The 27,851-nt window shown below is 39.2% G+C and overlaps 1 protein-coding gene across 4 annotated transcripts in view; it reads left to right on the top strand.

Moving 5' to 3' along the window:
• SLC25A36 (solute carrier family 25 member 36) overlaps positions 1 to 25,992 on the top strand; it is a 42,691-nt gene extending 16,699 nt beyond the window's left edge. For 3 of the 4 annotated variants that reach the window (XM_025215694.1, XM_025215682.1, XM_025215686.1), the window contains 5 exons: positions 1,823 to 1,900; positions 3,541 to 3,641; positions 12,407 to 12,473; positions 19,136 to 19,425; positions 21,197 to 25,992. In XM_025215694.1, coding sequence (XP_025071479.1) covers positions 1,823 to 1,900; positions 3,541 to 3,641; positions 12,407 to 12,473; positions 19,136 to 19,425; positions 21,197 to 21,390 — 730 coding nt within the window. In that variant the 3' untranslated portion in view covers positions 21,391 to 25,992. Of the gene's footprint in view, positions 1 to 1,822; positions 1,901 to 3,540; positions 3,642 to 12,406; positions 12,474 to 19,135; positions 19,426 to 19,561; positions 19,667 to 21,196 lie in introns of all 4 variants that reach the window. The other variant, XR_003096262.1, reaches the window with a different exon arrangement.
• The last annotated feature ends 1,859 nt before the right edge of the window (positions 25,993 to 27,851 follow it).

The raw sequence follows: 27,851 nt of genomic DNA, 5'->3' as shown, positions 1-27,851 counted from the left end.
TCAGACTTACATCCTGCAATCTACTGGTGACTTGAGAGGGGGGTTTACTACATGCAGTTTCAGGTGAGCTGTGCTCTCCTCCACTATAGATTGTGAAATTGCATCTCATTTTTTCAGCTGTGGGACGTGGAAGAGTGCTCTTGTGCAAGAAGCACAAGAGTGACTGATCATAAAAAGCCATCCCATTATATGGAATGCACACACATCTGTGTGTATTCCACATAATAAAAAAAAAAAAAAAAAATCAAATGATCGCAAATGTTCAAAATGCTGGTTTTCAGAGTACTTTGAAATCCCTTGGAACACTGACTTAGATGTATGTGTATATTCAGACTAATCAGTTTAAACTTCTCTAAACAGTTTACGCAACCATTAAGTTTGTACAATTGACTGATTCTGCTGTCATTAACCTGTATATCTTTTTGAACAAGGAATATGCCTGAAAAATACTGTGTGTATTGGATGTTTTATCTAAGCTGATAAGCTTGGAGTCCTACATTGCAACATCCAGTTGAGCGGTTAAAATTCCTTCTTGCAGTGGCACTGATATCCTCTTTTTTTTCTCTTTATCCAAAGCTGGAATTTTATAATCAAGGATTTAGATACATTTTCTGTAGGGCCAACAATGTCCAAGTTCAACAAAACCTTATTGTATCCAGGCATCTTGGAACAAACCCTGTGCTGGGATTCAACACATGTAATATAGTCTACTTTAAAAAAAAAAAAAAAAAAAAAATACACCTCAGTGGAGCAAGTATTCCAAATCCTTTAATGCTGACAATAGTAAATTCAAAGTACTGTGTTAATGCTCAGTATAAAGCTTATTAAGCTAAAGTGTATGTTGCCTATTCCTTTGTCTATCCTCTTAAAAATGTCTAATGACCTTCGTTCACCCCCACTGTTCTCAGAACAGTAAGGTTACTGGTCTCAGCCCTGCAAAATGCTGCACACCTTATTCCTGATCCAGCAAAACTCTTACACACGGACTTAAGCTTAAGCATGATTAGTCTGTGTGGAGACAATAAGTTACTCATGTGATTAAATTCATTATATGCTAAAGTGCTTTGTGGATTGCAGTGAGAATACTTGTGCCTGGTAAGGAGTCAAGCTGTACAAAACAAGGGCTCCAATTTTACTTGGATTTACAGTTGGTAACTTCCATAGGAATGCATAGGATGAAAAACTAAGAAGAAATTGATCTCATAACAGCTAAGCCTTAATCCTGCAGAGTGGTTGGGAAGAGAGAGGGCTTCATCAGTACTTGCCCTGTCTAGCTGCATTTGTTGTGAGGGAGTTCCCAGATCAAAAGGACTATGATGTGTCTGGAAACTGTATTTTAGGATAGGGCTCAAAAACTGGACATACACTTGAGTGTCTTACAGTTTGATAAATCTTTTGTGTGACAGTAGAATATTTCATGGGACTTAGATACTTCTAAATCTTCTGTTGGGAACAGGGAGGAATTGGAGAAAGGTGCAATAAAATTGAATGTTTGTTCCTGCCTTCTGAGAACAAATGTGAATCTATAGTACAGCAGATGATCCAGTTCTAAGAATGATTATTAATGTATATGTATTTACTATGAGAACACTGCTTGCCAGAAAAAAAAAAATTACACATGGGTGAACCCTGTGACTTAGATGGTTAAATCTGTTAAATTGATAAAATTAGTAGTTTGTTTCATTAAAAAAAAAAGAACAAAGATTTTTTTTTTTTAAATTGAACTTTAGTATTATTGTGTACTGCAGTTATCTGCTTTTAATATATAGTGTGGGTTTTGTTTTGTTTTACTGTTACAACTTCTTTTTTGTTTGTTTTCCAGGATGATCCTGCAAAAGGAAGGTCCTCGTTCTCTGTTCAGAGGGCTAGGTCCTAATTTGGTAGGCGTTGCTCCTTCCAGGTAAAATAAAAATGCCTATTTTATAAGTGAAATGACTCTGCCATATGTTAGACATTGAACTAGATTGAGTGTTTTGTGGAACAAGGTAATATCTGCATTTGTTTTATTAGTAGTATTATTCTTTATTATTTTTTGAATAACATATAGCATTAGTTTATAATTTTTAGCTGTGGGCCGGAAGAAAGACTAACTAGAATTAAAAAGGCTGGGGCCTAAAAGTGTCTTTTAAGTCCATTTGATAAATTCCCCTGAAAATGCTGAGGAATATACTTGCCTAAAGTTGTGTGCGCTCTCAAATTTGATTTTAAATTTATCTCTTTAAGTGAATTCTTCTTTATGGGGTGCTCTGTAATGGTCAGTTAACTCTTCTGAAACTGACAGTGCTGAAATATTGTAGCTTGTGTTTGTTTTTCTTCAGTATTCACATTAGAGTTGTTTGATTGATAATGCATTTAGCCTTGTGAGTTAGCACATCCTGGCTTTTTTTCCACTCTTCAGCTTTCATCAAACACTTTGTTTCAATTAAGCTTTTGCTAAGTGACTTTCACAGCAGCTCTTTGTTTGAATAAGCTGTTAAAAAAAATGTTTCATAACTCATACAGCATATTCAGCTGAGTTCAGATCCCATTTTAAAAATTACATCTCAGAAAGCAAGTACTTTATCATTTTGTTCTGAAGAAAAACATGTTTGCAGAGGTAATCAGATTAAGTTAATGTTCTGTTTAATGAAGAACATGAATATGTATTTTGACGGGCTTTTCTGTTTGTTGTGGGGGGGGCATTGATCATGTAGATGTTGTATAACGGTTTTGTGCAAGTCATTGCTTACCTAATACTACTAATAATAAGCACATATATGATCACAGAAAATAAATTTTATAGCTATTGTGAGGTTAAAACAACCTTTCTAAAATTTGCATGGTAGTCTGTTTAGATGCTAAAAAACATTTTGGTTATTTTTAGTATAATTTTAGATTGAACACAATTTGCAAACACTTGTATATTTCTTTTGTATTTGGTGAGAAGATTTTGAATGAATCATTTCAGAAAGGTTAAATCAAAAACTGAAAGGAAGAACAGTGGGAAAGGGTCTGTTTCTAGTGTATTATGTAAAACTTGCACTTTAAGCAAAGCAACCCAAAAATAAAGAATGGCCCTTTGGATTTCCCTGTTACCTTTCTTCTAAAAAGCAGAACCAGTGTGACAATGTAATATCATTAAAATGAGTATTTTGCCTAGTACAGTCTGGTGTGGTTTTGTTCTATGTTTTCATAATAAGACTGCATGTTAATTAACCAGGCCATTGCCACACACAGTGACCCAAAAGCTGGAGTTCTCAAGTTCACAATTAAACCATTCACGCTTGTTATGGCCAGTATAGATTTCGGAGTGTTGCAGAAGGGCTGAGATGAATAAACACCACTCCATTCCTTCCCTGCCCCCCAGTTCTCCTTCCCCATACCTCAGGATTCAAGTGCTTGTGTAATTACAGCTTGTGCTGCTTTCTTTATAGTAATATTTTTGTCATTGGATAGTATCTCTAATGAAGCCAGAGATGTATCTGTTCTACATTAGCAGTGCTTTGTAGCTACATCTAAGTAAGATAGAAAATTAAATCTTGGATCTCATTCTGATTTTAGAGCAATATACTTTGCTGCTTACTCAAATTGCAAGGAAAAGTTGAACAGTATTTTTGATCCAGATTCCACCCAGGTACACATGATTTCAGCTGGAGTGGCAGGTAAGAATCTGTAACTTTTTTGCCTTCCTTATTTGAGATGCTTAGCTGTGACTGTGAGGCTGCCATATATGTGAAATAACAAAAATAAGCAGTGCTTGAATTTTTCTGATTTCAGTAGTTAGACAAGTGTAGGTGACTTGCCTCTTGAGTATGGAAGCCAGCTTGAGAATAAATGCATGGAGATTGAACTTTACATTAATGGGTGTCTAGCTGTGCGTGTGAATGATATATTGTCTAGATGAATTGACATGCTTTCTTCTTTGATATTTTTTGTGAACATAAAATATTCACAAAGTTCCAACTCTGAATAATTTAACTGTGCTTTGCAAACTAGAAACAGTTATCTATGCTGAATTTTGGTTCAATAATTTTTAATATATTCTTCTCCCCTTCCCTTGATTTTGTTACTTTTTATGTTTTATATATTTTGGCCTTTTTGAAAGATATTTACAGGTCTTTAAAATATACCTGTCCTTGGCTCAAATGCTAAAACATTTCTAAAGTTTGTTCTAGTAGTAAATAATCCAGTTTACTCCTTCCTGAAGAAGGATTAAAAAGTTAAGTTGGAAGGTGTGTTAATTTATTGGATCATTACCTTTGAAAATTTAGATCTGACTTAAGTCCAAAATAAAATTGACTTGGTGGCTTAAATGTAGTCCTTGGTATATTCCACCATTACAGAGATGCAGTGGAATGGTGCATGGTTGGTAATCTCTATTTGGGAGTAGTAAACCAAAGATGTGAAAGGTTAGGCAAGAGCAGCATTGGCAGAGGTGTTGCAGAAACTCATCATCACCTGCTAGTGTAGTACCTGCTGCTGACAATATCCCTCATGTGAGGTGTTTTAAAAAAAAAACTTTTTTTTTTTTTAATTTAAGCTATAAACATTTTAAATTCTCACCACTTAGCTTAAGCATGATAGAAATTGAAATGGTTAGTTAACTGAATCGTACATACCAAATTATACAACCAGTATATGATGCTTTATATAAGTATGTCAAATGTAGTGTTAGTGTTAATTGTGTTAGATAAATAGATCAGTAGAAACCTCTGGTATGCCCTAAAGCAGATGATTGACTACGATGGCACAAATAATTTGGTGTCTAGTATAGGAACTCAAACATACATTAGATTCATGGGCATATATTATAGTGGTGGATACCATAAAAAAATCTACAGGTAGATAAATATGAGTAATGTCGCACTTTTTTCAGAGAATGAGGTACAGACTATAGCCAATAGGTCAGCTGTTGAAAATAGAAAAAATTACACTAATGCATTTGCTGAAATAATAGTTTTTATGCTACTATATGTTTTTGGTATAAGTCATTAAAGGAGGGAATTAATTTTTCAATTAAATCCATCTTATTCAATTAACTGCTTCAGGGATCCTTCTTGTGTAATACTACTTTTTCGATTACCTGTGTTCTTTTTCCCCCCAGAATTATAAAGAAATGTTACTTTTCTTTTGACAAAAAACTGAAGACATGGAAATGTATTAGCACTGTCTCTTCGTTTTTTTTTTTTTTCTTTTTTTAATTTTTAACTTGACCACTTTAATCTTTCATCTTGCATAGATTATAATGTTGATTCAGATGACCCTTATCTTTGGAAGTCCCATACTTGTTTCATAGTGAAAGGAACCTGTGCAGATATGTGCAAATAGCAGCTTTCCCTATGCACCTGAAGATGCAGATCCTGATTTGTCAGTGAGTTCTGTGTCTGCACTTTGTTTACCACCTACAAGGGTGATGCTGCATTTTGCATTCATGATGATTGGATGCTGGTTAAATGTCCTTAAGCTTTACCTGTTTGCCTCTTTTATGGTTGTACTTGGAGACTTTCATATTGTGCACCAGCTTTAATACTGAGAACGCTTTCCCAATTCTGTAGCTATTTTTTTCCTTCAATTTATAACAGGGTAGTAGTACAGTACTGATGAGCATTTAACATTTAGCTTCGCAGTTATACACCTAAAAAAAATGGTTGGTGAAACTGAATGCCCCATGCAGATTCACAGTGAAGGTAGCTATTTATTTTCTTTCTTAAAATAGATTAGCACAATGTTTTCTAGAACTTGCTAAAAGCCATTTACAAGTAAGTTCTGCAAATAATCTTATGATTCTTTGTACTGGGCACTAGTTTGATAATTAATTGAAAGGGTTGTTAAGAATTAACATAGCTTCTGGAAAAATGCTAACCTTGTCAATTTTGTAATTAAATCCTAATAAAGCCTTTAAAAGAGTACTAAAATCGGCTATTAACAATTTTGCCTGCACAATTTTTATTGCTACATAATGTTAATAACTTATGAAGTAAGAGTGCAGTGAAATCCCAGGGAGAAAATTACTAGTCTTAGTAAGCACTAATTTATTTGACTCTTGAAACTATTTGATATAAGATCGTTATGATCTTCTTTTGTAACTTAAAATTGTGCATTAGCCAGGTGAATTTGTTTTTCCTGCTTCATGGGAAAGCTACCTGCTCTGACATTTTTTTTTTTCTACCCAATTTCCCTATGTTTCAGTACTGAGTTGCATTATTTAATTAATTTCAAATAGTAATATTTAATTGTTCATATACTATTTACATTAGAAAAATCTAAAACTAAGCACTCAAAGACTACGTGTTGCTCTTGATCTATACAGCCTTTTTTTTTTTTTTTTTTTAAAGTTTCACACACAAGGCTGTGAAAAGTAACATGCATACCTTTTAGTGGTGCACCAATACATTAGTCTTATATTGGGTCGGCACCGATGTAAAGAAAATTAACTATCTGAAATCAGCCTCTTGTGTCCAGTAATTTGGCTGATAAATGGCTAATGCAGGCGCACAGCTGCAGCGCAGCACGTAGGCGGTGAGGAACACGGCCCGGCAGCTTGGAGAGCTGCATGCAGCTGATAAGTCCGTTGTGGTGGAAGGGGTGTAGGGGGAGGGGTAGATCAAGGCCCCTGGAGTGAGGGAGGGAGTGAGGCTGGGACAGGTGCTGCTCAGCTGGGCCGGTTGGACACCGGATGGAGCCATGGCTCATCTGGGGAAGGGGGGGTGGCTCCTGCCGCACACACCCCAGGAACGCATGGGGCAGGCACGTGCCCCCAAATCTGCATGGGGAGGGCTGGGGCCGGGGCTGCGCTGAGCTCTTCCTGACAGGACCTGGGCTGGGCTGGGCTGCACTCAGGGCAGGTGACAGCGGTACTGGGAGGGAGGTTGGGGGAGCTATGGCAAATTTTGAGGTGGCTGTAGCCCTCCTCCCAGTGCTGCTGCCCACCCTGAGCACAGTCCAGCCCAGCCCCTGCCAGGAAGAGTCTAGCACAGCCCCAACTCTAGCCTGTAGTGGCAGCTGTCCTGCCCCACACAGACCTGGGGGTCATGCCCCTGCCCCCCGATCCTCTTGGGATGTACACGGAAGCGGGAGCTGCTGCCCTGTTCCACCCCAGCTGGGCAGCACCTCTTCCCTCACTGCAGGGGCCTCGATCTGCCTCCCCCCGCCCCTCCCCTTCCCTTCCACCCCAACAGACTTACCAGCTGGACACTGCTCTTCAAGTTGCCGGGCTGGTATCAGAAATCAGATTGGTATTGCCCAATATGCCCCCTTAAAAAGGCTATCAGTATAGGCCCCCAAAATCTCTATTACTGCACCTCTGCATACCTTTAATTAAAGAAAAGCTCAAGGCACTTGTGTCTAATTTTTTGTGAATGTAACTTAGAGCTGTGACTCATGAAAAGAACCTTATTTGTGGCACAGTATGTAATGTGTTAGTAGCTATTTAAGTAGTCAGATTAAAAACAATAAGTTTTTGTGTCCCATGCTTCTGAGCAAGTATCTGAGGCTAGACTTGGGACCTTATGCTTAAACAAAGTGTGGAAGAATTCTTATGCCCATAGTATTTTTTTGGAAGAAGTTGAGCTACCTCTTTCATTGAAGAAAATGTAAAAGTATGCTTATTCTGTTTCTTGCTCTCTCTTCACAAGATGGAGTATAACTCCCTTTCATTCAGGTCAATAGTAGTTATCCTGTGAAGGGAGTCTGTGCTGTGGTTTTCTATTAGTTATATGTGCCTTGTGTAGATGGAAGGTCATGTGTGTTTAAAATTTGAGCGACAGCATCCCTGTTACTCAGCATTAGCCTACAGCATGCAGTATTCATTGCCTTCATTGCTAAAGTATTAAGTTTTGGATTGAATGTGGCTTGTTTGTTTGTTTTTCTTATAATATGCAGTAGCACTGCATCTTTCCCCATCTGGTACATTGTGATATGTTTTGTATAAAAACCTTAATGTGTCAGTATAAAAACCTTAATATGTCTATGAATGTTAGCTGCCAAGTCACATTTAAAAAAATTAGCATATCATATGAACTCTGCTCATCATTTACTACTGTGCAGCCCTATTAAAGTAACTGAGGATAATTTTTCCCTATTATGAGGAGTTGAACAATTTAATTCAGTTGTACTTTTTAATAAAAAAAAAAAAAAAAAAAAGATTCACAAGCTAGCTTATGATTGCATGTCTTTTCGGTGTATAGGCTTTGTTCTGCCAGTTCTAGAAGACTGTTTAAAATACAGTTCAGAAGCTAAACACAATTTTTTTTTAAATACATTTTTGATCCACTTTAATATTAGTGCACATAGGTATAAACTTTTTATTTTTTATGACTTTAAATAGCTTGGACACATTTATTGAACCAATAGGCAATAAATAAATACATGTTAATTCACTAGCCAATGACTAAAATTGGCAAGTCTGACTGACACCAAAAAACATCTTTGTTTTCTCAGCCCTGTGACAAGGTTAGCATTTTTTTAAATGGGATTTTTGGGTATCTTTTGTTTTTAAAATCTGTGAAAAGAGGTAAGTATTTTACAATCTGTATAATTGAACTGCTGCAAATGGCAGAAATTTCAGTACTCAGTACACTTTACAAAACTATTTTAATACCTGTGGCCTGTTCTGGTATTTTTTTCTTTTTCTTTTTTTCCTAAACTTTTAACCTGAAAAAAGTTAGATCTCACAATAACTAATTCGCAAATCCTTCCAGTGGGATTCAATTTGTACACATGTGTCTGATGAGGTCACTGCTTGTTGTTATGATACAGAAAAGCCTGTGTCTATTTTAGGCATTTACTGTACATTTCTCCCGTGAAAAGAGTGAGATCGTGTCATCTCATGCTCCCCATCCGCAGGTCACTTCCTGCAGAAATATGGACTAACTTAAACCTCGTGAGTACTGAACTGAGCGTCTCTTGCAGCCTCTAGTGTAAGAACCACACCTTGGGTTTGTAATATCTATTAAATACAAAAATAAGGGGAATTCACTTCCATTATCTGAATACAGATTATATGCGTTTTACAAAAGCATCGCTTTCCCTTTAACTCTTAAATAGAGTTAATTCTTCCAGTGCAGTTCAGGGAAAGGTGGAAAATACCTTTTACTGATAGCTGCTATTTTACTTAGCCAAATTGGCTACTATAACGTCCCCTTCATAGACTAAAGCCAGGCCATTCAGTCTTTCAGCATCACACAGCTGCATTTTAAAATGCTGCAGCTGGTTTCATGTTACCATACTGTATCAAGACCTCCTCCTTTTTTCTATTTCTTTTTGTTGTTGGGTTTTTTTTTCTATTTTACTACTTTGGATTCTGAAACCAGTATTATATATTCACATGCGTCTTTCAATTCCACTTGTCTTACAGTTAAAATGACCTTTTCAAATATGATGCAGAATAGGAATACCTGGGATCTTACCTTGTTTAAGCTTTTGGTTGGTGTGTTCTAAAAGAGAAACTTAGAATAGTTGTTTCCATCTGAAATTCAGCTCTACTTTGTAGAAATAATCAAAGGTCAAGTTAAAAGCTCTTTTTAATAGTGAAAAATAGATCTACATTTTCTCAACTGTCCATTTTAAAATTCTGGCAGTAATGACTTTAACTATAGTTTCTTGATAGAACATTGTATATAATATTCACTTGCTTTTAATTAGTGAGTTACTTAGTTATAACCATGACATTCCATAACTTTTCCACTTTGATATGTGAAGCTATTGTGGGGGAAGTGAGGAAAGCCTACATAACTTGAATTGTGACTATCCTTTTAAATGATAGTTTTGACAGGCTGCCTGTGTGATGGTGGATAAGGTGCTTGGACTTCTTAATCAAAGATATCCAGTAACTTTGGATGCTTCAGTCTTAGGTTGCTTTAGCTGAGGCCTGCAGTGTCTGATCTTTCAAAGTTACTCTGCAGCCATAGTACCTCTGAGAATTGGGCCTTTGAGGTCTCAAGGGGCTCACTCAAAATGACTAGACAGGTTTTTTTTGATTGAGCCTGAGGATTAAGCCTCTTTGAACCTCGGTTTTTCATTCTTTTAAATATATTGATAGTTTTGGAAGAGACCTCTTGTGTCAGAATAACATTCCCTTACCACGAGGCTGTTGTAAAGCTAAATTAGTTAGTGGTTTGGGAAACTGGTATTAAAATATTGAATATAATCATTTAATAATCCTAGAAGACTTCAAAAGGCATGAATAGGCAGGCTGGGACATACGTATACCCTGTTTCTGCCTGTTTGCATTAGTAATTGGCAGAGCCAGAATCTTTTTTTTATTTTTCTATTAATTAAAAAAAAAAAAAAAAAAAAAGGCTTGCAACAGTGCAGGCAAATAGATCACTCGCCTATCACTTCAGAAGGCATCTTGCTTGCGAGATATGCCACTTGTGTACAGTAGTGAATTTCCTCATTGCCCCCTCTGTTGCTCAATATGGCCCTGGACCTGGAAGCCTTAATTGAGCCCTGAGATGTTAATCCTTTAGGTTTAATAGGAAAGGAAGTGCCTTAGAAGATAAATCTTTAATTCAAGTAGAACTTGGCACTGACTAAATAGTAAGGGATACCTCTGGCATGCCGTTATAAATCAGCAGTGACCCCATGGAGTTATGCTAGTATAACGGCATGCAAAGCAAATCAAGTCCTAGAAGTGCTTCTAAATGGATTTTATAGCTGTCTGGCACTATGCTTTTTTAAGATCTTCTGTGCATCGCTATAGAAAACCAGTTCTCCATTGCTTTGTACCTTGTGTAGTCATTTTAATGTGTGCAAAATTGATGTAAAGTAGGACTGTTGGGATTTGATGGCATTTTACATACGGTTATAAAGGACTGCACATGCAACTTGGCCATGGGAGAATAAGGTGCTGGCTCTTAAACAGCAAATCAAACTGCCTTCACAAAAACATGTCATGGCCTGTATTTCATGTAAATGATAGGGTGGCATCAAAAAGGGTTTTTACAAGAAGCTAGTTTGGAAAAGCATGCTTTTTTTTTGTTAAAATTTATCAACTTCTCATTTAGATTAAATTATGCTTATTAGAGTTATCCTCTAAGCTAGTGTAGTGTAGCTAAATATTTAGAAAATGACCTTTTTAATTTACAAAATGTAAAACTAGTTAAGGAGGGTCTTATTCTGTCATTTGAAATCTCAAATTAGGATTTAATCGCCCACATTTAAATTAAAGTTTATAAAAACCTTAAAACAGTTAAGATCCTTTGGCATTTCTGTTTTTGAGTCTTTCAGGCATTTGTGTATTTTTTCAATGTAAATGTAGAAGGTGATTGAACAGAAGTAACTGGTATGCAAGCAGTTATATTTACTATGTTGTAGTATTACAATACTAGTTGTAAATGATCTTCATAAACAAGCTTATGCTTGTTGCATGTAGCTGCAGTGTGCATCAGAAATGCACTGAACAAGAGACTGTTGCTTTCCCAGAACCCTAGTCCATCTTGCAGGAGGCAGCATGCCTGCATCATGATAGACAGCCAATACTGTGTTGCTCGGGAAGCACAAAGTGTCAAAATTAATTACTGCCTGGCAAATGCTTCTGCTCTTCCCTTTCCCTGTCCCTGCCTGCAGACATGTCACCTCATTTAATGGTGCATGTATCCTACTACAACTGTAAATTTATCCAGAGCTATCTCTTACTCTGCTCTTCCATTCTCTATGGTTGTGTAGATGTAAGAGAATCTCTTTACTTTCCGTCTTTCTTTTGAAGTGGACAGAAAACCAAAGCTTTTACCAATAATCCTAATGCAATCCCAAATACTTGTCTGATTAGTTAGAAGCAGTACTGTTGGTTTTTGTACAATTTAAATGTTTATATGCTTGTACAAGTATTCCTGGGGCCAAACAACACTCCTTGCTTTTGAATCTTAAATAACACAAACTCTCCAGTTTAACTATTCTGTAGAATGTAGTATTAAAAGGCTTTTTAATGTACCTTGTAACTTGTGCCTTTTAGCTGCACCATAGTAGCAGTTATTTAGTTTGCATGCTTTTAAACTCTCATGGTATTTCAGGTAGTAAATTAAATCTACATAGAATGCTTTATATTGTTTTAATTTGCTTTAGTTGCATTTGCAATATGTGTTTATTGAAATATCTCAGAATTTGATTGGCTGATATCAATCTAGCTAGTCTTACTGCTTAAAAGTGACAAAATGGGATTAATATGAATAGATTGGCAGAAAATCTTTACTAAGAACTGAACTTATGAAATAGTAATGTAAAATGAACTTAAAACAAGAAAGTTTATTGGCTCTGTGGACTTGTAAAAGTAATAATACCAATAGAGGCCTACAATGGGAACTGTTTTAAAAATCAGTGTAGTCTGAGTTGTCACATCTACCGTACCTTACTGCATACATTTCAGTCTTAACTAAATCTGTTTTTATTATGTTAGCAAATCTAATTTTTTAAAAAAATATTTCTTTAGGTTTTACTGCAATCACAACAACCAATCCTATTTGGCTAATAAAGACACGATTACAGCTTGATGCGAGGTAAGATCCTCTTAATTTAAAAAAAAAAAAAAGGATTTTATTGGGGAATATTTACCAATATTATTGTCTAATAAATAGAATAGAGTAATACAGTAAAACTGATTCTGTCTTCCAAACTGAGGGTGCTTTTAATAACTAGGAAATCAGTTAATACAACTTGATCCTGAAGTTTGCACTTTTTTCCAGTAATTAAATAAATAGCAGTATGATCCTGTAGTATTGTAGCCAGCACTGAATGGCTTCTAAAATGATCAGTACTTCACTAATGAAACACTACCTAAAGTATGGAATCTTGTGCTTTTTTATTCCCTTGTATCGTGGGCTTACTCATTGAAAAAGAGAAGAAAAAATCATGGATCCAAATGCAAAAACTAGTTCCATGGCAGGCTACTATTAAAAATTGACTGGATTTTTGGAAGATAGCATTAGTAGACATAATAATATAGGGTGATACAGGCTGTTTTTGGATTTTCTTTTTTACATTATTAGCCCAGAACAAATTGCAAATCTTTACTGCTGGGAGGAGCTTAGCCAATGTTGGATAAGAATAATTTGTTCCATCCATTTTTTTCAATTTTATAACTCCTCCTTTCTACATTAACTTCACACATGTATGTTCTTTAGCTCATGAGTCATAAAACTGCTTTACAAAGCTTAGTTTAACTTGTAGCATGTAAGTGTAAAGACAAAATAGACGCTGACCAGTGCTTAACTGTTTCCTTTCCAGTTTGAGTTTTATAGGTACCTGAATGGCTCAGGTACCAAAATTCCATTGAAGATCAGTAGAACCTAGGTTTCAAAATAATCTACGCAATTCTGAAAATTTTACCGGCTACTTGTATTGGTCTTTGATTACCATAGGTAGAGCAGAAAGCATAAGAAATAAACACCAGAACAAGACCATGAATTGTCTGTAGCTTGTAACTTGAAATGAAATAAAAGCAAAAGCGGTCTTCATTGCAGTATTGAGATCATAGGGCTGGAAGGGACTACATAAGTAGGGCATAGTTTAAATCAAGATTTCACATTTTTTGTGCAAATCACAAAATTAGGTGATTTGCACAAAACCTGTGATTTGCAATGAAATGCCATGATATGTCTTCTTGCACCAACAAGCGGCCATATTGTGGTGCTTTGTTGCAACAAGGTGGCTGCTGCAGACTGGGGAAAGCATTCCTGCCAGGGCAGCCCCCAGGTACCCCCCATTCCCCAGTTTTTCCCACCTGGAGGAACAAACAGCCTCTTCCCTACCTGGCGCTAGGGCTGTCTGCCAAGGCAGCCCCCATAGCGCCCCCAACTTCCCATGCCCCAGGTTTCCCACCCAGAGGATTAAACAGCCCCTCCTCAGCCCATCGGTGGGTGTTGGAGGGGGCATCATGATCTAGCCCTCAAAATGGCAGCCTGTGCCACGATTGGGCTACAATTTTAGTGGCTGCGGCCAGCAATTTTAAACCAGGCCCTACTCATAAGGTTCTCTAGTGCGGTCCTCTGCTCAAGGCAGGATAGTCCCTGACTAAACCATCCCAGCCAAGTGTCTGTCTGACCTGCTCTTGAAAATTTCCACATTTCTCTAGGTAGCCTGTTCCAATGTTTGACCACCCTCGTGGTCAGAAAGTTCCTCCTAACAATCTCCTACCTAAATTTTCCCCAATGAAGCTTGAGTTCATTGTTCCTACTTCTGTCCTCTATGGTAATGGAGAAAAGCCTCTGCATGCAATTATTCCATCCCAAGTGCAGGACTTTGCACTTGTCCTTGTTGAGTCTCATCTGGTAGATTGCATACCATTTGTCTGCTCTATCCAGGTCATTCTGGATCCTAGCCCTGTCCTCCAAACAGTCTGCAACTCCACCCAATTTGGCATCATCCATAAATTGGGTGAAGTTGCAGACCCTTTGGAGTGTAGGGCTAGGATCCAGAATGACCTGGATTGATCTCGGACCACATTTCCGGTCTGTCAGATGGATTATTCTTACTGAACTTCATCTTGTTCAGATTTTCACTACTCACTATCTTGTCCTTTTCCCTTGCATTTTAACTTTGAATATATTTTAGTAGTGGTTTTGAGTTGATAAGATTTATCAACAGATTTTGTATTTAATTATTGAAGTTCCATTTCAAATAGATTAATCTGAAAGACGGCATCTGACTTCTTGTAATACACAAAAAGGTAGTTAAACTGGGAAAAAACATTTGAGAAGTTAACCATGTAAAATCAGGATTATGATATAGTTTGGCTGGGATGTCTGCACAGTATGTAAAGGTAGCATTCTGATGCTTATGTTGCATGCTAGGTGCATGCAGCTAACAGTAATAATGAAAATCACAGACCTCTTAGCATCATGAGATCTGTCTGTCAAGTTACCAAATGACTAAGATTGTAATTGTAATATAGTACCTTTTCAACTTTCTTCATAAATTACCTTAAGGTAAGGAATACTAACCAAGTGAATTGCACAAATTTCTTGGATATGTAGATGTCCTATAAATGATACATATTAGAATTTTTTGTCATACATGGGAGAAGGGTTTGCTAAAAAGCAAACGAGTGGCTACTACTTTGACTAGTATAAGATTGTCTCTGTATATAGATAAGTGTTTTGAAGTTGTCATAATTGAAAATGTAAAAAACTATAATGCAATGAATGTTATAGCAGAGAACATAACCTTGATACCAAGGGCTACTAAGAAGCCACCTTATCTTGCTGCCACTGAAGTCGGTATCAAAGCTTCTTTTGACTCAAGCTGGGTCTGTCCTTTCCTCAGTATTCACAAAATGACGTTCAGTAGAGCTCTGATTTTCAATCAGGATATTATGGCACCCTGGCACACTGCAAGTTTTTGAAGTGTACCACCTAGCATTAAGTGTGCAAACACCTAAACTTAATTCACAAGACTAAATCCAGAGATATCAAATAGGAATCCATAGTTTCAAAAACGTTCTGACTAGAGATGCACCAATATATCCTTTGCATATTGTATCGGCACTGATAAAAGGAAAATTAGCATTTTTGGCCATCAGCTTTTTTTGGCTGGTGTAGCTGATAATGTCACCGATAAATGCTGTGCGCAGCTGCAGCATGCACAGAGCCATGAATGCAGCCTGGCAGCTTGGAGAGCAGCCTCCCGCGCGAGAGGGGGGGGGGGGGGGGGGGGGGGGGTCTCAATCTGCCCCCCATGGTGAAGGAGAGAGTAGGGCAGGGACAGGTGCTTCCCAGCCAGGGTGGTGAATACGATCCCAGAAGCAGGACTGAGCTGCAGGCAGCTCGTCTGGTGGTGTGGAGGGGGGATGGCTCCCCACCACTACGCACACCCCTCAGGGGAGGCATAGGGGCCTATGGCCCTCACCCAGATCTGTGTGTGGGGTGAGGGTAGGCTGTGGGCTCAGGGCTAGGGCCTGTGCCAGCCTCTTCCCAGTGGGGAGGCTGGGCCAGGGCTGCACTTGGGCAGGTGGCGCTGGGAGGGGTGGCTACGGGGTGGGCTATAGTCACCCCAAAATTCTCTGTAGCCACCCTTCTCAGCACTGCTGCCACCCTCCCTGACCCTGCCCACTCAGAGCCTGGCCCCTCCCTGCTGGGAAGAGACAAGCACAGCCCCTGGCCCAGACCTTACACTGGGGCGGCCGCCCCTGCCCTTGCCCGCCTCCCTCCCTCACCATGGGGGCCTCAATCTGCTTGCCCGCTTCCCCCCTCCACCCCCCAGACTTACCGGCAGGAGGCTGCTCTCCAAGCTGCTGGGCTGCATTCCCTCCTGTAAATTGGCCATCAGTATTGGCCAAGAAATCCTTTATTGGTGCACCCCTAATTCTGACCTGTTGTGCTCTTTCTGAGTTCTTTGCCACAGAAAAACAACTCAAAGTTTTTTAGTCAAGAAATGAGTGAAAGCTGAGAGGTGCCTCATGTCTAAAAAGGATGAGAACTACTGCAGTAGAGAAAGTATGCTACATGTAGGTTTACGCACATGCCTCCTTATATACTGAGAAGACTATTTCTTTTGTAAATATTTGCCTACGTGAATCCCTGTTTGTGTTTATTCTGCTTGTGCACATAGAACTGGTATTTTTGAATAGCAGTGCCCTCAGGGGTTTCACCTACACCTGGGATATCTTTTGTGTTTCTCTACCTGGCAGCATAATTTTTGGAGCAACCATAACCCACCCTAAACTTCTTGTTAATGAAAACCCCCCACAAACTCCACACACCCACCCATGCACACCCACCCATACCCCTACAGCCCCCCACAATATAAAAGAGTAAGACTTCATTTTAAGCTATTATACTATCACCTCTGTGTACACTACACAAACGCATGTAAATCAGGACAAAAATATTTTTTGGAATGAAATTAATTAACATTGTAGTACGTTTGATTTTTAGAATATAATCTAGTATTTTGGGGGTTCCAAGGTGGCAAATCCCCTTGATGAAAGGAGTACTTCTAGGAGGCAAGGGGAGGGACTTCTGGTAGCAAAGGTCAGGGGCTAGGGGGACTTTCAGTCCCAAACTGGCAACCAGGGTTCAGGGCACCTGTCAAGAGACAGGGCCTCCCTTGCAGCCCTCGTGGCTTGCCAAAACTTAGTAAGCAGCTTTCCACCAAAGATAATTGCCCGCCCCTGGTTTAAGCTCTGTCCATCCTATGACAGTCTAATTCTGCCTGATATCAGGGACACTTGTAGTCTTAAACCCAAAAGAAAGCTTGGTTGCCAGTCACAATGACTCCCAAAATAAGGGTGCAGAGGAGTTTGATTTCCTTAGGAGGAAGGACAGTTCTTATGTCTTACTTCACCTACATGGAGAAAATTACCAGGTATTGTTTGTGAAAATAGAAAATTCCTGACAAAGGAAAAAGGTTTGTCAGTTCCTTCAAAATGGTCCTTCATGGAAGAGTTACTCTCTGATTTGCTGAAGGAAAAATAATAGTTAAAATCAAATGACCAAGAGCACTTCAGATATCGAAGCTCAGTTCAGGATTATCAGAATGATGATACAAAAGGCATTACAGATTGTAAATGCTGGATATTTCAGACAGCCAGAGAATGCATTTGAGGATAAGCATCTTTTGAGGACTGACTTGTCCAGCAGTGACTGATATGGCATTACAGTTGTTAAAAAGAATGTAAGGCTGTTAAAATTATCTGCTGTGGTCCATGAGGAAGTCCCAACTTAATCCCAATAATGAATTTACCCTCTCAGCGGGACGGGGGGACACGGCTCTTGCTGTTATACACCTCCCCTGGAGGGCTGCGGGCTGCGGGGCTGCTTGGGCTTTTCCCAGGGTGGTGTGGGCCCTTGGATCTGCACATGGGACAACAGCAGGCTGCCACTGCGGGTTGGGGCCGGCAGCACCACTGGGCTCTCCCTGGTGCTTGGTGGGTGGGGGGTGACGGGGCGCCTAGGGTGAATTCTGCGGCTGCAGCAGCCCCCCCCCCCATGCTTCTGCTGCCTGCTGAGCACTGGGGAGAGTCCAGTGGCGCCACTGGCCCCAGCCTGTAACAGCAGCCTACTGTTGTCACGTGCAGATCTGGGGGCCTATGCCCCCCCGGGAACAGCCTGGCACAGCCCCCCAGCCTGTAGCCTTCCTGGGGGGTGTGTAGCAGCAACAGCTGCACCTCACTACCCCGCTGCCTGCTGCAGTCCCAGAAGTTGCTGATGGGCTGCGCTGCGCCTGTCCCCTAATCCCAGCCTTACTCCCTCCCTCCATCACCACCGTGGGAACATATCCCTATCTGTTCCATTCTAAACTGGGATATGTTCACTTTATGCAAATTCAATTTATGCAAATTTGACTTATGCACCATTCTCCGGGAACACATGTACCACATAAATCAAAGGAAACCTGTAATCTGTTCTTTTTTACACAAGACCTCTGGTGGCAGAACCTGTGTATAATTCAGGGATCTATAAGCATTTAGGCAGCATAGCAAATCAATTGCAGGTTCAGAACCAGTCTGTATAATTCCATGTTAAGTATGTTGGGGCTATACCTTTTGAAATATCAAGGTGGACAGCTGGAATACGTTTGTTAACTCAGTATTAACTGATATTATCTATGACCTAATAATATATATCCTATTATGATATGCTGTTTTCTAATATATTAAGTTTGATTGTTCACTTAATCTGGCATTGTCAAGGGCTAAAACATTCTGTTTCTGTCCTGTTCATAAAGGGGCCCCTTGACCCAGTGAACATGTTCATTTAGCATCAGATGTGGCTTAGTGGGATTAACATACAAATAACTTATTTAATTTAGTTTGTTTACTCCTTCTGGACTTCAAGTATCTGTTGTGCCCACTGTAGGTATCCTAGATTTCAGTTCTTTAGTTTCCTTTTGTAATGATCACACATTTGCACATCTTGACTGTTGTTCTGTTCAGCCTTTTTTTAACCTTAAAAGGAGGGCTCGAGATATGAAACTCCCTGGTTCTTTTAAGTTACAGTACATATTTTGGTTCCAGATAAGTAAAGTATTCATATAGACATTGCACTGAAGTAAATGGGACTGCATTATAATTAAAATTATAATGTGGTTTTTAATTGGGAACCTCAGCATTGGTTTGAGAACTGTGTCCTAAGGCCCCTTGTCAATTCAGAAATGATATTTGTAATAAAAAATGCTGATTGTGGACCCTGCTCAATGTTTTTTGTTTTTTATTTCTTTCCAGGAATCGTGGGGAAAAGCGAATGAGTGCTTTTGAATGTGTCAGAAAAGTCTATCAGTCAGATGGCATTAAAGGCTTTTACAGAGGAATGTCGGCATCCTATGCAGGCATTTCTGAGACTGTTATTCATTTCGTTATTTACGAAAGTATTAAGCAAAAACTACTGGAATATAAGACTGCTTCTAGCATGGACAATGAGGATGAATGTGTGAAAGAAGCTTCAGACTTTGTTGGAATGATGATGGCTGCTGCCACTTCCAAAACTTGTGCCACATCCATAGCATATCCACATGGTAAGTGGGGCTATTTCATTCAGAGACTGATCCAGTACCCACACAAGACAGATATATTGATTTTGGTGGACCTGGGCCAGATCCTACTCGCAGGAACAGTTTGTTTTAGCTACAATTCTGTATTTGTTTTATTTAGAAAACTGGCACAGCCAACTGGAGATTCAGCAAGTCAACTGAAGGCTCTGTGTTCAGAAAACATCAGTAAAAGAATTTTTAAACATGCATAGCACGGTCCTTTTTGGTAATGACATTTGTTTTTTTTGTAGCACTGCAAGTCATCTTTGACTCCAATTCTGTGAAGCTGTTACTGCATGGGTTTCAGTTTTTAATTGAGTAGTTCATAGGCAGTTACTTGCATTATTAACATTAACCTAACCGCACCTTGTCATGCATCCACAAATGCATCACAAGCAGGTCCAAGGAGGTGATCCTCCTCTATGCGACACAGGTCAGGCCGCAGTTGCAGTACTGCATCCAGTTCTGGGTGCTGCGCTTCAGGAGGGATGCGGCCATCATGGAGAGGGGCCAGAGGAGGGCCACTTGCATGATCAGGGGTCAGCAGGGCAGGCCCTACGAGCGGAGGCTGTGGGACCTGAACCTGTTCAGCCTCCAAAAGAGAAGGTTGAGAGGGGATCTGGTGGCCTTCTACAAACTGGCCAAGGGGGACTAGCAGGCTATGGGAAAGTCCCTGTTCCCCCAGGCACTACTGGGAGTAACAAGGAATAATGACCATTGACAAAGAGTAGATTCAGGAGGCGCTACTTCATAGTCAGGACGGCTAGGATCTGGAACCAACTTCCAAGGGAAGTGTTGTGCGCTTCTACCCTGGGGGTCTTCAGAAGGAGGCTTGATAGTCACCTAGCCAGGGTTATTTGAACCCAGCATTCTTTCATGCCCAGGGCAGGGGGTCGGACTTGATGATCTGCTCAGGTCCCTTCCGAAACTACCTACTGTGAAACACGTGGGGCATTTATAGATGTGCTGGAGATGGGACGGGAAGGGTGCTTTAATCAAAGTGGATCCAAGAGCCGCTCTAATTAAAGTGCCCAGAGTGTCATATGCATCAGCGTTCCTGCGCTGAAAAGTGGTGCCTCTGCCATTTTTCAGCACAGGGACGTAATGCACATGAGGCTAGAGTCTGCTGGAGCACAGTAATTACCATGTTCCTGCAGACTTAATTAATCGAGTCTGCTCCCTCATGCTGTAATTACAGCACATTGGAGCAGCCTTGTTACCTGGGTATAGGTTCCCTTGTTTCAGTATTTTGCTAGTTCCAAACCAGTTAGGCACCTTAACTGCACTTCATTGTCTGGACATCTCTGAATGGCCAAAATCTCTGGGTAAATATACACTGAAAAGTCTTGCCAGCATTGTTCTATGGACAAAAAAATCTGCCTTAAATATAGCTATTCTGATACAACTTTTTGTTGTAGACTTGCATCATTCAGTGAGCTGCTTTACTCATACCAGCAGAGAAATTGTCAGCATACGCTGTCTAACCTAGGAGGGCTTTGCTGACGTAGCTATAATGGAACAGACTCCACTGTAGACGGGTCCTCAGGTTGCTTTGCCTTCATTGGATTGACCTAGTCTCTTTAGATTGCTACCTGTAATAATCATTATGTTGCCTTTTATTACTTAAACATTTTCATTGTGTTGAGGATTAAATATTTGTGCTATCTTTCAACTATTATTTGTTGAAAAAATCTGTTGCTATATATGGATTGAAAAATGCTGGTAAAAATAACTGATCGTTGCTCTCTCTATGCAGAGGTTGTACGTACAAGACTACGAGAAGAGGGAACAAAATACAGATCTTTCTTCCAAACGCTGTCTTTGCTTGTACGAGAAGAAGGGTATGGATCCCTCTACCGTGGTCTAACTACACATCTGATCAGACAGATTCCAAACACAGCTATAATGATGTCAACCTATGAAGTAGTAGTCTACTTACTCAATGGATAGCAATATAATGAGGCTATCCCTCAGAAGGTGGAAGACCAAAAGATTGCAGTGGACCACCAAATGTCAATGCCAGTGTGGTGGACAAAAGAAAAATACCTATCAGGAACATGCAGCTATGGACAAAATAGAAAACTGATTACAGGCAGCCATCAGTAATTGTTGCCTTATTGTATGGTCTCTTTTGACTGTGACAAAAAGGAGCTGCCCCAAGGGAATGCCTTTAAACACCTCTGACTTCAAAATTGCTATTTTCTCTATTTGTGTTAATTTACATAAGGCAATACAGTGAGCTTCAGTGATTTGGAGGGATGGGGATTACATTCTATTTATTGTAAGAGCTAACCTTGTTCCACTCTTAGTGACTGGTCTTCAGTACAGTTTTTTTTTTTTTACTGCACAGTAACCAGTTAGAAGGAACCAGTTAGGAGGAGATTAAAGCATAAATTCATAACTTTTCCCATCTGAAACTTCTAATCAATTCCATCTGAAGTTTCCAATAAAGTAACTGAGGGTAGTGATCATGATATGTGGCTTTCCATGTTACTACCTCAATGAATGTGGCACAGGAGCTTGGAATTAATGCATTTTTATCCTTACAAAAGATATTTCTTTTGGGATTGAGGCGTGGTGTAAGCTTTTTTAAACAGCAAGAGCTTCTTGCGCAATCTGCAGGGTGCCAGTCTTCTGGTTTTGGGGTACTTGGATTTTCAGTTATGCTGGGTCCTCCATATTTTCTTCATCAGAAAAGTCCTCTCCCCTTCAGAAGCAAAACAGGGCCATAAAATGTATTTGATGTTGGAACAGATCATAGATTCTCTTAATCTGGTGTACAATATGTGACTTATGCTACTAAAAGGAATTACTGAGCAGTAATTTTGTAGTGTCATTAAAAATTCTTAGCCAGTTGATAAATACTAGCAAGCCTGACTTACTACATGTAAAGGCAGAATATCAATGGTTCAGTCAGTCCTTAACAGTAAGCTTTACTATCCTAAAACGATTTCCTGCAAGCTTGGCCTAGAACTGTAATACTTAAAGTACAAAGGGGAGAAGGTGGTGTGCTTCACCAGATCCAAAGCTACAATGAAGCATGTGGTGGACAAATTCCGGCATAATAAGAAGTTGGAACTGTGGTAGAACATTTTCGGTGAAGTCCAGGCTACGTACTGAGTGATGGAGAAAATGGTAATTAAGAATGTTTTGTTTAAGCATTCCCCTTAAAAGTTGCTGTTTCCCTTCTTTCAACTCTAGGCTTTGCACAGAACTGCAGATGACAGTACAACTGCTCTCTAAATTTTCTGAATATTCAAGCACTCCTTTTTAAAATATTCTGTAAAACTAGTTACAGAACAGCACATTGCATTTGACAGCAAATATTTACCTGGTGTACTTGTTCTGAAACTATGGTTTCCAAATCCATACAACTGGAGTATCAGAGTTTCATGTTCTACCAATGTTATGTAGCTTTTCAAATGCACAGTTAGGCCTTTCATCTGCACCTTTGAATACTGTCCAAAATGCCTATAGCCCTTTGGAATAAGAAGTTCATTATAATTTTTCTACCTATAAAATGCAGCTACACTGGTATAATAAAGCAGTATAGTTAAATCTTCCAGTGTGGTACTTGAGCATACTTAAACTGTGCATTGGTGTGCAGTGGCTTTAACTTATGAATGACTCCTTACGCACTTTGTGGCCTTTTTTTGGCTTGTGACTTTCTCCCTTTTAAGTAGGTCATGTGTAGTTAGAAACAGAAAAAGTGTTCAGTACATGCAGGTCCTTTTTAAACAAAGCATATGGTTTTAATTTCCATGTAAGCTGCGCGAGATAAGATATTGTGTGCAGTAGATTACTAAGATCCATCTTCCTAGTAGTTCTGAAGATTTTTTTTATAAAAAGCTTGAAGCATATTGAACAACCAGTTTCGTTGTTGCTTTTTATGTTGTTCATTATAATATCTTCCATCTCATGGCAGAAATATTTCAATACATACTTGTGACTCTTAGTATAATAGCATCTTGTTAGACTTGCCACTCCTTCTGAGGGCTACCTTTGGAGCACAGTGACCACTGTGGTGTCCCTGCAAGAGAAATGTCTCAGTATTGACATGCTTTCCTTAGGACACGGAGTAATTTTGTCATTTTAATATTAAAGGTTCTCTTATGTAATAGGATGCACACATTAAATTAAATTGGTACATTCATAGCACAAGAAATTACTTTGAAAAAATCTATTAAATGGGGTATTTACAGTGATCTTCAGGGAGAATCTGTTGCATACTATACTTGCACCCTACTTTCCAATTGCCAGCTCTGTGGTTGACTCGATCAGATCTTGCTGCTGTCACCAAAATTCAAATAAGACCAAACGTATAAATGCTGTCATGTAAAAGCCAAAAGACTAAGAAAGTACAATAAACTACTTATTACATTTAAGTTTATATAGAAAGTGGGTTTCTCTTCAGAATATCCAAAGTTTACTAGCAAGTAGCTTTTGGACTAGCAAGCAAACAGAAAAGACCAAATTCAACCCTGGGGTTAATGGGTTAAATGTGTCCCACTGGATCTATTGGATCTTCATTGCATGCACATCACTTCCATAAATTTCTAGGTAGGGTGTGAGGCTTGCAGAGGAACAACAGATCCCAGGGAATCTTGCTCTTAAAATTAAGGTATTTCCATGGAAAGTTTTTATACCTCCTGTATTTACCTCCTGTATTTACTTGTTAGGAACTGGAGAGAGACAATCAACCTCATGCTCTGGTGTGTGTGTGTGTGTGTGTGTTTGTTTGTTTTAATGGAGTTTAACCCTTAAGTTGCAACCTTTTTTAATTTCTTCAGTGGTGAACTTTTTGTATAAAAAGAATTATGAAGCCAAATTGTTTGGAGGGAGGGGTTGTATTTAAACTACCATTTTGTGTGCGTGTGTATGTAAAATACCTCTGAAATATTTCCCAAAGTTACTGAAATTCTTCATATAATTTTCTTGGTGGTTACTTTTTAAAGTAAAAAGGGGGTAAAAAGATGCTATATTCAATAATACCATTTATTGCAAACTAGAAAGAGGATTTAGTTTGGTACTTTATTGTTTTGGGTAATCATCTCATTGTTCTTTAGTGTAGATTAGTACCAAGTTATGTCACCATGTGCTTTCTTTGCCACAGAGAGAAGATGAAATACCAGCTTTCTGGAAAATGTAGCATTTTGACATTGCTTCACTCCTCTCACCTAGTTAAAATATAGAGACACTTTTATTGAAAACTGTCTTGATTTGAGCTGGTTAAGATTTTCAAGAAAGATTGTGAAATAAGGCTACAGCTCTTAACTTCAGCCAGAAGATGGCACTATAGTATATGCTGCTCACAATAACTATTGATCTCCACCTCCTCCAAATTGTCTGGCCTTAGTAGCTCTTAAGTATTTTTGCAGCACATTGTTACAGGAATACTTATAAAACACTAGGTTAGCACCAATTACTATTGGATGAAACTTGGAGACCGGTGGAAGCGCATCCTCACTGAAGAGGGCTCAATTCTATAATCCCTGTAAATTAATCAATCGATATTCTGGACACAGAAATCTTAGACTAATGTGAAATAGGTTTTTGGTTGTAGCAGTGTTGGTCTTTTCATTCCTTGGAGTCTCAGAACAACAGAGACTTCCTGTGCCTGAAGAAGGGCGATTGCACCTGAAAGCTTGCAAAGAACTTTTCTCCAGCTACCCAGTTGGTTTAATAAAAGATATCGCATCTACCCAAAGAACCTTGCCTGCCAGTAATGTGAAATGGCACTATGCTAGGCAAGTTTTGGTGTAGAACACTATGCCTAACCTTATACTGACTGCAAGATGTTTAGTTCAATTATTTTCTAATCTTTTTCTTTTTTCTTTTTTTTCTTTCTTTTTTTTTTTTTGATACTGCATATTTGTTCTTAAGTAGGTTTACACTAGTAATTCATGAAGGTTTTAATTTCCTTTGTATCATAAACAGTTGTAGCATTAGTCTGTCCATTGGTCTTTTAACATTGTATATACCTAATTCCCTGTTTACATAAAACACTCCACACATTTCCTTTCAATTCAGAAATGTTGTTTTTTTTACTGCCTTTGTTTTGGCTGGTCATAATTACAAATGTAACATTCCTCAGACTCAGTATTTAAAACAAAAACCCTGCTTCCAGAGAATACAGATTGGAGACAAGCAATGTCTTGAAAACGTTCTTGCAAGCTATTTTTTATTCTGGAAATGGAACACTGAAGTGTAACTACGTAAATGTATTATTTTCCAACTCCTTTTTTTCCTTTTTATTACCTGTCTCTTTTAGAACTAAAATCATGCAAGGTTTTGATTGTTCTATTTATAAGCATCTGCCTTCCCTGCATATGTGAACATAGTTTATTTTATACCCCAGGAGTCGTAGCTAAACACTCACAAGTGATGGATTGAGAATTTTCATGTTCATGTGAGGTTTGCTATTATTCTTGCATATATGTAGTTGGCTGTAAACAATATGCATTTACTTTGTATTTATATTACATAGCTAACTTTTGGGGGGCTGTTTTAAACTATACAAAAATTAAAATGCACTTACTCAAATGTATGTTAGACTGTCTCTGGTTTGTTGGGTTTTTTTTACGTTGATATACATACAGATGTAGAGTTTAGGTAAAACTTCAGAAGCTAGATAGGAAATTGCCATGAATTATCTCTGTAAGTGTCAGTTTTAAGCACAGCTGAAAATAACAGTGTATTGGAATTGTGTAAAACCTTGTTATGGCCTCATGGAGTTCTGGGTTATACTTAAGGCATTGCCAGTATTCTTGGATTCAGGTCAGTGGTAGCATCCTGGTCTACCACACAGGAGACCTAGGTTTGATTCTTGGACACTTGTATAGCTACAGCCATGGAGGCACCAAACCTCTGAACTCAGTTTGGTCTTTGGATTCTGTGCCAGTGGCCCAAAGGGAGGATGGAAGTTCCGGGCAGCCCCTACTTCTCCAAAAATTCCTGTCCAGGCATATGCATTGAATGTCTGGGTGGCCCTGATATATACACCATGATCCAGGAGGATCGATGGTTGTCATAAGTATCCTGTAGCATTTTAAGAGCAGGCATTTGACATGGGTTCATTCATTGGTTAACATTTCTGTTCCCTCTGCTGTTTTGCAGCAGGAAGGCTGTCCATTTAGACAGTGTTCCATACCACATTGGTCTGCATGTCACCTGACAGCATGCCATGAGTAGTAACGGGCTTATTTCACTGATGTACTGAATGCTGCATATAGGACATACTATCGTGCAAGATTCTTGAGGATGGCTAGTACTAGGGCACAATGGCCTAGCTGTGTAAAAGGTTAAATCATTTAGTCAGCGGATAACTTGCACAGCAATACTGCTATCTAATGCTCTGCAAGACATGGAGCGTTTCAAAAGCCTTGTAAGTACTGCCAGTGGTGGAAAATGCATTATCTTACAAACACTCCATATCTGAATAAATTCTTTCTTAAAGCAAATGCTTATTTTAAAAGGGGGGGGGGGGGAAGAAAGGCAAAGGGTGTACATCTGTGTCTCTGGCCTAATAGATCTGTGACCCAACCCAGCTTGTTTAGGGCCTCGTTGTGTCCAGCTGCTCCCATTGGTGCACAGGATAGGAGTCCCCCATGATAAAGCACAGAAACATTATGTATGAGCATCTGCTGTGTCAGGGCATAAGTGGCAAAGAAAGTGGGTAAGGCTTAGGTATCTTCTGTCCCCCTTTCCCCACCAGGGTCCACCAAGTCCTGTTTATCAGTACATGAGAGCATCAGATACCCTTCCTATTTAGTGTCTGTTTTAGGGCTATGTGCCTTTGCCTGATGCCAAAATGGAGCTGCATTTAATTGGAATTGGTGAGCTAGTTCCTCCCAGCCAGACGCACCAAAAACTTGTAAATCAGCTAATTTAAAATAAACGTTGTGTTCCACAGTCTGCTGATCTTAACTGATATCAGGGCTCTACAGCCCTCTGCTACCATGTGCAGAACAGAGAGCAGACAGCTGCTAAGGGACTTCAGTGCCTAAATTCAAAATGTAGATCATCAAAACACCTGCTTGTCTGGCACATTACTCTAGAAGTACTTTAAATTACTCATACTGGGCATGTGCTTACAGTACCAAGAATTGTGATCTGGATAGATACTTCAAGTAATGGGCAGAGGGGGAATGTCCCTATCCTCAACAATCCAGTGGCTAGGTATTGCTGGGCCAAAGACAGGAGTGTGACTTTGTAGCCTGGTAGTCGAGACATTACCATTTCAATTAATATTTTAAGTATCTTTATGAATACTTTATGAGAGTTTTCATTATGTGTGGGCCCCTAGTGTTGGGGCTGACGGAGAGCCAATTTGTTCCTAGTCAGTGTCTACACACGTGCTACTGTGGAGTACATGCTGCACAGTTACTTGACTACCTGTATTTACAGGTAGT

The sequence above is a fragment of the Alligator sinensis genome, unplaced genomic scaffold, assembly GCF_000455745.1.
Source record: "Alligator sinensis unplaced genomic scaffold, ASM45574v1 scaffold187_1, whole genome shotgun sequence".
Classification (NCBI taxonomy): domain Eukaryota; kingdom Metazoa; phylum Chordata; order Crocodylia; family Alligatoridae; genus Alligator; species Alligator sinensis.
The sequence above is the reverse complement of the archived record's forward strand: the minus strand, read 5'-3'. Positions and strand labels throughout refer to the sequence as shown.